The sequence below is a fragment of the Sapajus apella genome, unplaced genomic scaffold, assembly GCF_009761245.1.
Source record: "Sapajus apella isolate SASKATOON/1434 unplaced genomic scaffold, GSC_monkey_1.0 scaffold15, whole genome shotgun sequence".
Classification (NCBI taxonomy): Eukaryota; Metazoa; Chordata; class Mammalia; order Primates; family Cebidae; genus Sapajus; species Sapajus apella.
In genome coordinates, this window is record NW_022436955.1 from 10,314,407 (window position 1) to 10,323,432 (window position 9,026).

General features: G+C 38.2%; 1 protein-coding gene across 1 annotated transcript in view; it reads right to left on the reverse strand.

The window, feature by feature from the left end:
• Positions 1–9,026, reverse strand: part of TERB1 (telomere repeat binding bouquet formation protein 1) — a 54,471-nt gene that overhangs the window by 14,239 nt on the left and 31,206 nt on the right. The window contains exons 10-14 of the mRNA XM_032284133.1: positions 8,465–8,590; positions 6,631–6,791; positions 3,368–3,714; positions 1,844–1,908; positions 1,158–1,253 (exon numbers count right to left, since the gene is read on the reverse strand). Coding sequence (XP_032140024.1) covers positions 1,158–1,253; positions 1,844–1,908; positions 3,368–3,714; positions 6,631–6,791; positions 8,465–8,590 — 795 coding nt within the window. The remainder of the gene's footprint in view (positions 1–1,157; positions 1,254–1,843; positions 1,909–3,367; positions 3,715–6,630; positions 6,792–8,464; positions 8,591–9,026) is intronic.

Sequence of the window (9,026 nt, forward strand, 5' to 3'; positions counted from 1 at the left end):
AGATCGCGCCATTGCACTCCAGCCTGGGTAACAAGAGTGAAACTCTGTCTCAAAAGAAAAAAAAAAAGAATAATCCAGAATGCATACCTAGTAATAATGGCTCTGTAAAAACAACAAATGTTTATTTTACTCAGTAAGGTTTAATTAATAGACAGTATCAGGACAAAAAGATAAAGTAATAAAAGGTATTGTGTTGATTCATATATACGAATATTGGAATATTGAAAGCTCAGCCTGATGCTGATAAAAGGTGGTTTTGTTTTGTTTTGTTTGAGATGGAGTCTCACTCTGTAGCCCAAGCTGGAGTGCAGTGGTATGATCTTGGCTCACTGCAACCTTCACCTCTGGGGCTCAAGGGATTCTCCTGCCTCAGCCTCCCAAATAGCTGAGACTAGAGGCATGCACCACCACACCCTTTTAATTATTTTGTATTTTTAGTAGAGACATGATTCACTATGTTGCCCTGGGTGGTCTCAAGCTACTGAGCTCAGGTGATCCACCTGCTTCGGCCTCCCAAAGTGCTGAGATTACAGGCATGAGCCACCGCACCTAGCCTGTTTTTTTTGTTTTTTTTTTTTTTTTTTTTTTTTCTTTTTTTTTTTTTTTAATGGTAGAGACAAGGTCTTGCTATGTTAACCATGCTGGTTTTGAACTCCTGGCCTCAAGCAATCCTCTAGCCTTAGCCTTCCAAAGTGTTGAAATTACAGCTGCCTCACCTGGCCAAGACAGAAGATATTAATTTGAATGTCTTGATATTCCACAGTATTATTCCTCCAAAGGAAACAAAGTAAATCATACATGTAGAACTATTATAAATTCTAGTTAATTACAATAAGTGTGGTGGCTCATGCCTGTAATTCCAGCACTTTGAGAGGTTGAGGCGGGTGAATCACTTGAGGTCAGGAGTTCAAGATCAGCTTCACCAACACGGTGAAACCCTGTCTCTATGGAAAAAAAAAAATAGCTGGGTGTGATCCCGGGTACCTGTAATACCAGCTACTTGGGAGGTTCAAGTTCAAGAATCACTTGAACCCGAGAGGTGGAGATTACAGTGAGCCAAGATTGAGACTCCGTATCCCCCCCAAAAAAAAAAAAATTCTAGTTAATATCATAAAAGGCTTTGAATGTGAAACAACTACAATTAAAAAAATACTTACCTGAGCACCTATATGCCAACATTTTGGAACAACTGTCAGTTGCTAAAAAACTGACTACTTCTTTATTTATTATATCTGAACATAATGTAAATGGATCTGGAAAAAATTGCAAAATGGAAGATTTTTTGATTAATGAAAAGAATCAAACATTTTAAAAATATATTAAATATCAAGCTTTTCATAAACCTTAGCCTAGTACTATACATCCAGTCATGCTGGTAAATAAACAGAGTCTGGATATTAATAGAAGGCATTTACAACAGAAAGAGTCAAAGGTGTGACTTATACTTTAGAGGACCAATATACCAATGGGCTTTTTTTTTTTTTTTGGAGATGGAGTCTCACTCTGTCACCCAGGTTGGAGTGCAGTGGCATGATCTCGGCTCACTGCAACCTCCACCTCCTGGGTTCAAGCAATTCTCCTGCCTGAGCTTCCCAAGCAGCTGAGATTATAGGCGCCCACTACCACGCCTGGATAATTTTTGTATTTTTAGTACAGATAGGGTTTCACCATGTTGGCCAGACTGGTCTTGAACTCCTGACCTCAGGTGATCTGCCCACCTCCACTTGCCAAAGTGTTGGGATTACAGGTGTGAGTTACCCTGCCCGGCCAATGTACATTTTTAGCGATATTGGTTACCTAAATATGTTTTCTTGAAAAACCAAAGAAACATTTTTAACCATACCTGTTACTGGTAACTGCTGCTTTATATTTTTGGCAATGTGAACTGGATGTTTAAAAACATGGTCACTAAAAGAAAATAAACACTAGATTACTGAAAGTAAACATACTGTTTGGTGTGTGGACCAATATTTTTGTAAGCAGTGTTGTGATTTTGGGTGTTTGGTAGGCAAAAGGAACTTGGAATCAGGATGTACCAAAATCTACCAAATTCTGCCAAAGCAGGGCCTGCAACAATTACAGTCTTGTTTCTAGATCTAGAGTTAAACAAGACTCCAGGGGGTAATAGTGTTGATTCCAGAAGAAACATGGAAGAAAAAGATTATAAAAAGAAGAAAGTAGGAGACATGAGGGCAAAAAGGAAAGAGCAAAATCAGTGGGAGCAAAAATGAACATGGGTGCAGGATGGCAAAGTGCTAACAATAATAATTTAAAAAGCTGAATTTAAAAACCTTTCCTAACCCTCAAAACATTTGTGTGTTTGAACCCTGTGGTCCTTGATGAATAAATACAAGTTTTGGTTATACTGTTACAATGATAACAGGCAGTACAGAAAAAGGCAAGAACTGTAGACCATGTAAGAGGCATAGCAGTAGCTTTATGATTATAGCTATCTGCCCATGTATATATATTTGTAGGCACTACTACATTGGAGAAAAAAAGCATTTCAAAGAGATGGAAATATTAATAACTTCACTGAAGTAGAAATATGGCTAACCCTATAGGGTTAAGGGTGGAAAGCTTGGGATGGAGGGCAAGAAGGCTGGCCCAGGAGCATATCTCACTGCTTCCCAACTCCCCATCCCTGAGAAATCAAGTTAAAATTAACATCAAGAATGGTCTTGAAACAGACAAAAGGGGTGGTCTTGGCATAATCCTTCTTCCTGCTACGTAGTTTATACCCTTCAACCTGCCCGAAATGTAGTAGCATTCTCTTCATTTTTCCTAAGCTCTGTAATCATCAGAAGAGCACAACCCAATAAAAGGTTTAAGAAAAGCTACAACCCCGAGTCTAGCCCCATAATCTAACTACAAGGGAAAAAAAAGAGTATGTTCTAGAGACAAAGTGCAGGGAAAAAACAAATGGCCAAACCCAAACGAAATTTTCCTCACATCCTATTCTCTTTATCATATTAAATTTAAAAACTAGTTTTTGCTACACTGCTGATAGATTATCAATGGATGCATTGTTACTTCAGGTAAACGGTTTCCATTTAGGTTTTATTTTCTGAGTATCCTTTCTAAAATTCAAATCTGTTATGTCACTCAATTTAAAATCCTTAGTCACTCCCTATAATCTGTGAGTTTAACCACAAAATCCAGATTATGACTTTGCAAGGCCCTAGATGAACTGGCCCGTACCTCCCTGTACAAACTCCTTTCCCAACACTTCCTACTTTAGGCTCTTCCCAAGACTATGTTTCATCACATCATTTCTATATGCCCAGTATTTAACAGTGTGGCATACAGTAGTACACAATAAATGCTTGCTGAACACATAAAAGTTACAAATAATTATTAAACATACCTTGATTGAGAAGCAAAATTATTTTCAAAAGTAGTTTCTTCATGTAAGTTTTGATTGCAGCTTGACTTGGCTTTATATGAAGTCTTATTTCGTTCACTCTGCCTATAACAAGCATGAACTGGATTTGCACTCTTTAATGGTGTCTTCATTTGGTCATCATTTGTATATGCTTTAGACATGACTCCATGGGACTTATAACTCTGAAGCTGTCTAGAATGGCTTTTATCCTTGTCTTCTGCTTTGGTACCTTGACCAATATGATCTCCATGGAGATTTTTCCATGTGTTCTGAATACTTATGTTCATAGATGAAATATTATCCTGATAGTTTTCTCTTTGTATTTCTTCCTACAGTGTAAAAATGACAAGTAAATAATTTCAATATGGCTGGGTGTGGTGGCTCACGCCTGTAATCCCAGCACTTTGGGAGGCCAAGGTGGGCAGATCATGAGGTCAAGAGATCGAAACCATCCTGGCCAACATGGTGAAACCCCGTCTCTACTAAAAATACAAAAATTAGCTGGGCGTGGTGGTGTGCGCCTGTAGTCCCAGCTACTTGGGAGGCTGAGGCAGGAGAATTGCTTGAACCCGGGAGGCGGAGGTTGCAGTGAGCCAAGATCGTGCCACTGCACTCGAGCCTGGCACCTGGCAATAGAGTGAGACTGTGTCTCAAATAATAATAATAATAATAATTTCAATATAACCATTCCCTTTATAATCCAATTTATACTTCACTTAAATAATGAAGAATGAAGCAAAAGTTTATGGTTGCCAATAGAACATATATGATAAAAGGGCCGTTCACATTAGGAAGAAAAGGGGTTTATTCAATAAATGATATTGGGACAACTGGGCAGCCATCTGGTGAAAAAAATATGTTGATAACCTTTCCAAGTATTATCCAAAATCAAATAATAAAAGAAAACTAATATACTCAACCACATAAAAAAAATTTAAAGTTCTGCTAGAAACCAAATATGTTATTCTGGGCAGGGATCTCAGGAATAAAGAACAAGAAGTAAAACCAAATGACTATCAAAACACTCAGAAGTAAAATGTATAAAGCATATCTTAAGCAACAGGATAATTTTTTTTTTTAGATAGGGTCTTTGTCTGTTGCCCAGGCTAGAGTGCAGTGGCATGATCACAGCTCACTTCAGCCTCGACTTCCTGAGCTGAAGTAATCCTCCCACCTCAGCCTCCTGAGTAGCTGGGACCACAGGCACATACCACCACACCAGGCTAATTGTTTTGTATTTTTTTGTAGACACAGGGTACTACCATGTTGTTCAAGCTGGAGGATAATTTTTTTAAAATAAAATTTATAAAAAGCGACTACAATGAAATATGAAAAAGATCAATGATAGCATGAAAAAGCAGGCACAGAAGATGAACAGATAGTCTATAGAAAAATAAATATAAATAGCTCTTAAACATAAGAAAAAATGTTTCATCCCACTTAGGAGAAATAAATATTAAAGCTACATTGAGATATCTTTCTTCATCTATCACACCGACAAAGATCAAAAGGCTGTGGGGAAACAGATACTCTTTTTTTTTTTTGGAAAAAAAAATTTTTTTTTTCTTTTAGAGATGAAGTCTCACCATTTTGGTCAGGCTAGTCTTGAACTCTTGACCTTCAGGTGATCCTGCCCACCTCAGCCTCCCAAAGTGCTGGGATTACAGGCTTGAGCCACCGAACTGGCCTGGAAACAGATACTCTTAAACATTACTAGTGGGGGTATAAGTTGATACAACTTCCGTGGAGAAACGATTTGACAGTATCTTTTGTAATAAAAACTATGTCTATCTAGGTATTTAAGAGGTACTATTATTTTCTCCATTTGTCAATGATGAAGCTCAAGCACAAAGAGATTAAATAACTTGCCAAAACTTCCCCTAAAGGTCACAGAATCCATGAATTTGGGTATCTGTGGGAGGTCCTGGAATCAATCCCCCATAGATACCAAGGGATGACCGTACTTTAAATGGGTGAACGGTTATGGTATATGAATTGTATCTCAATAAAGCTGTTACAGAATTCACACACACACACACACACACACGTACATGTGTAGCAGGTATTTAGAGTTGTTTGCAATGGTAAGAATTTAAATATAACCTACATGTCCAACAATAAAGGACTGGTTAAATCAATTATGGCACATCTGTAATAGTGAATACTACTCAGACAATTAATAAAACCACTATATTATACTAACTTGGAGATTATGTTTTTATTTATTTATTTTGAGATGGAGTCTTGCTCTGTCTCCCAGGCTGGAGTGCAGTGGCGCTATGTCAGCTTACTGTAACCTCTGCCTCCCGGGTTCAAACGATTCCCCTGCCTCAGCCTCCCGAGTAGCTGGGATTACAGGTGTGTACCACCACATCCAGCTAATTTTTGTATTTTTAGTAGAGACAGGATTTCACCGTGTTGGTCAGGCTGGTCTCAAACTCCTGACCTCATGATCCACCCATCTTGGCCTCCCAAAGTGCTGGGATTACAAGCATGAGCCACTGTGCTTGGCCTGTTTTTATTTTTTTAAATATATGCACATACAAACACACAAAGCATGCATTCATAGAAAAATATATTTATATAGAGAGGAGAGAGGTTATTAGATTATTACTTCTTTTTTTCTTTCTGGAACCCCAATTATTCAGGTGTTAGATCTCTTGGCTCAATATTCCATGTTTCCTGTCTTTTCAGTCATCATTTCTACTTTTTAAAAATCTTTTTTGTTCTATGTCAAAGCATGATTCTTCAAGTATTACTGTGGAGTTTTCCATTTAAAACCATTAAAAACTTTAAAAAATAACTTGGGAAGAAAACATTTTTTTACCCTCCAACTGCTACTGTTAAAAAATATTGGCTGGGCATGGTGGCTCAAGCCTGTAATCCCAGTACTTTGGGAGGCTGAGGCAGGTGGATCATTTGAAGTCAGGTGTTTGAGAACAGTCTGGCCAACATGAGGAAAACCCTGTATCTACTAAAAATACAAAGAAATTAATGGGGTATGGTGGCACACATCTGTAATCCCAGCTACTTGAAAGGCTGAGACATGAGAATTACTTGAACCCAGGAGGCAGAGGTTGCAGTGAACCGAGATTGTGCCACTGCACTCTAGCCTGGGCATCAGAGCAAGACTATGTCTCAAAAAAAATTTTTTTTTAATTCATGTCAGTGTAGTGTGGAGAAAAAGGAAATAAATATTTAAAATTTGAAAAAAGTTCTATATTCTTTAAAACAAATAATCCAACCCTATTTCCTTCTCTTTCAAGCTGTTCTATTCTGTGTAGAATTTCCTTTGCTTTCTTCCAGTGCTCTTCGAAATTCTTCTCATTCACATTTATGTCCTTTAATTGCTGTGTTTCATTTTCATCAAAAGGATATTCTCCTAGACTGAGAGATAATTTCTCAGCTTTGTAATATGGGAAAAAACAATGAATGAAAGGTTATTTAAACACTTTATATATAAAGACAACCTCACACCCTACCCTCTGCTTTCTATAAATTTTTCCATCCAGGCTATCTTAACAGCTTAATTGGTACTGAAAAATAAGTGGAAAGAGTACTTAGCAGAGGCCCAGGACTCAAACTGTCATAAATTATACTTTACTCTTCAGAGTTACAGAAGAAAGAACATGCAAATATGTTATGCCAGGCACATAAACACCCTCAGGTACATGGATACTGGTTTTAAAGTAGTTATATTTTTAGCCCAGGCACAGTGGCTCACGCTTGTAATCCTAGCACTTTGGGAGGCCAAGGCAGGAGGATCACTTGAGGTCAGCAGTTCAAAACCAACCTGGCCAATATGGTGAAACTCCAACTCTACTTAAAAACAAAAATTAGGCAGACATCGTGGCATGCCCTGTAGTCCCAGATACTTGGGAGGTTGAGGCACAAGAATCCCCTGAACCCAGGAAGCAGAGGCTACAGTGAGCCATGGTTGCACCACTGCACTCCAGCCTGGGCAACAGAACAAGACTTCATTTAAAAAAAAAAAAGTAGTTTTTAAAAATAATAATGTTCATAAAGTGATTCCTTCCTATAATCTTTTAAATCTTTTTTTTTTTTTAAACATAGTGTATCTGTAATTTTTCTTCCACAAAGATCAAAATTCTTATGGCCACTGCCCTCTGAGCTCAAGCTACATTGGCCATCAATTCCTTAAGTGCGCCAGGCTCCCTCCATCACAGGGCCTTTGTGCCTCATTGTCGCTTATGCCTGAGACACTCACTGATAACAAATTCCTTTCTTTTAACCTAGTTAACTCTAGACATTGAGGTCTCGATCTCCTAACCTCCTGATCCGCCTGCCTTGGCCTCCCAAAGTGCTGAGATTACAGGTCTGAGCCACTGCATCAACCCATAATCTCATTTTTTGAGTTACTAATTCTCAAATTAAGCTCTGTGAATACACAGACTTTTTTTTTATCTCTGTATCCCTGATGCCTAGCACACTGCTCAGCATATAACAGAAACTCAAAACATTTTAAAATAAATAAATGTACTTATGATTTAATAATAAATAAACCTTAGTCCTCAAATTTAATTCCTACAAATGAAATTTGTGCACATGGCATAAAATAGTGAATAATCTATACTGCTGTTCTCTTCCACATAGGTTTGTATATGCTGAATATACCCTAGTTGTCATATCCAAATTACATACTCTTGATTTTTTTTTGAGACAAGGTCTCACCCTATAACCCAGGCTGGAAGGCAGTGTTGTGAACAAAGCTCACTGCAGCCTCAACCTGAGCACCTCCTGAGCTCAGATGATCCTCCTACCTCAGCTTCCCAAGTAGCTGGCAGGCATGCACCACCATGCCCAGATAATTTTTTAAATTTTTTTATAGAGACATAATTTCTCCATGTTGCCCAGGCTGGTAAACTCCTGGACTCAAGTGATCTTGCCTTGGCCTCCCAAAGTGCTGGGAGTACAGGCATGAGCCACTGTGCAGGACTTACTCTGCTTTTCAAAGGTAAGAAGAATCTGAGAGCTAAAAGAGCTTGGCTCATGAAAGCAGATATAAATTCCCCTTTATAAATTTTGGTTGGTGTGTCCTTAAAGTAACAGTAAACTTACTAATTTTTTTGCAGTTGTAAAGCACAAATGTGGCAGCTTTGTTCAGTTCCTCATTCTGAGATTCAGTTAAGGCTTGAATCATGAGTGGAAGGCCGTTGTGTTTAAACAGGTCATATTGATTTTCCTCTGGAAAACAAAAAATTAAAGGGAATAATAATTTTATCAGAAACTATTTATATATGAGGTCATAATTTTTCCTTGTGACAATTATGAACATAGTTAAAAATGTTAAAAATAGGCTGGGTGTAGTGGCTCACTCCTGTAATCCCAGCACTTTGGGAGGCTGAGATGGGTGGATCACTTGAGGTCAGGAGTTCAAGGCCAGCCTAGCCAACATGGTAAAACCCCATTTCTACAAAAAATACAAAAAAATTAGCTGGGCATGGCGGCAGGCACCTGTAATCCCAACTTCTCAGAAAACTGAGGCATGAGAACTGCTTGAACCTGGGAGGCAGAGGCTATAGTGAGCCAAGATCGTGCTATTACACTCCAGTCTGGGCAACAGAGTGAGACTTAAAAAAAAAAAAAAAAAAAAAAAAAAAAAACTAGATAACCAGAAAAT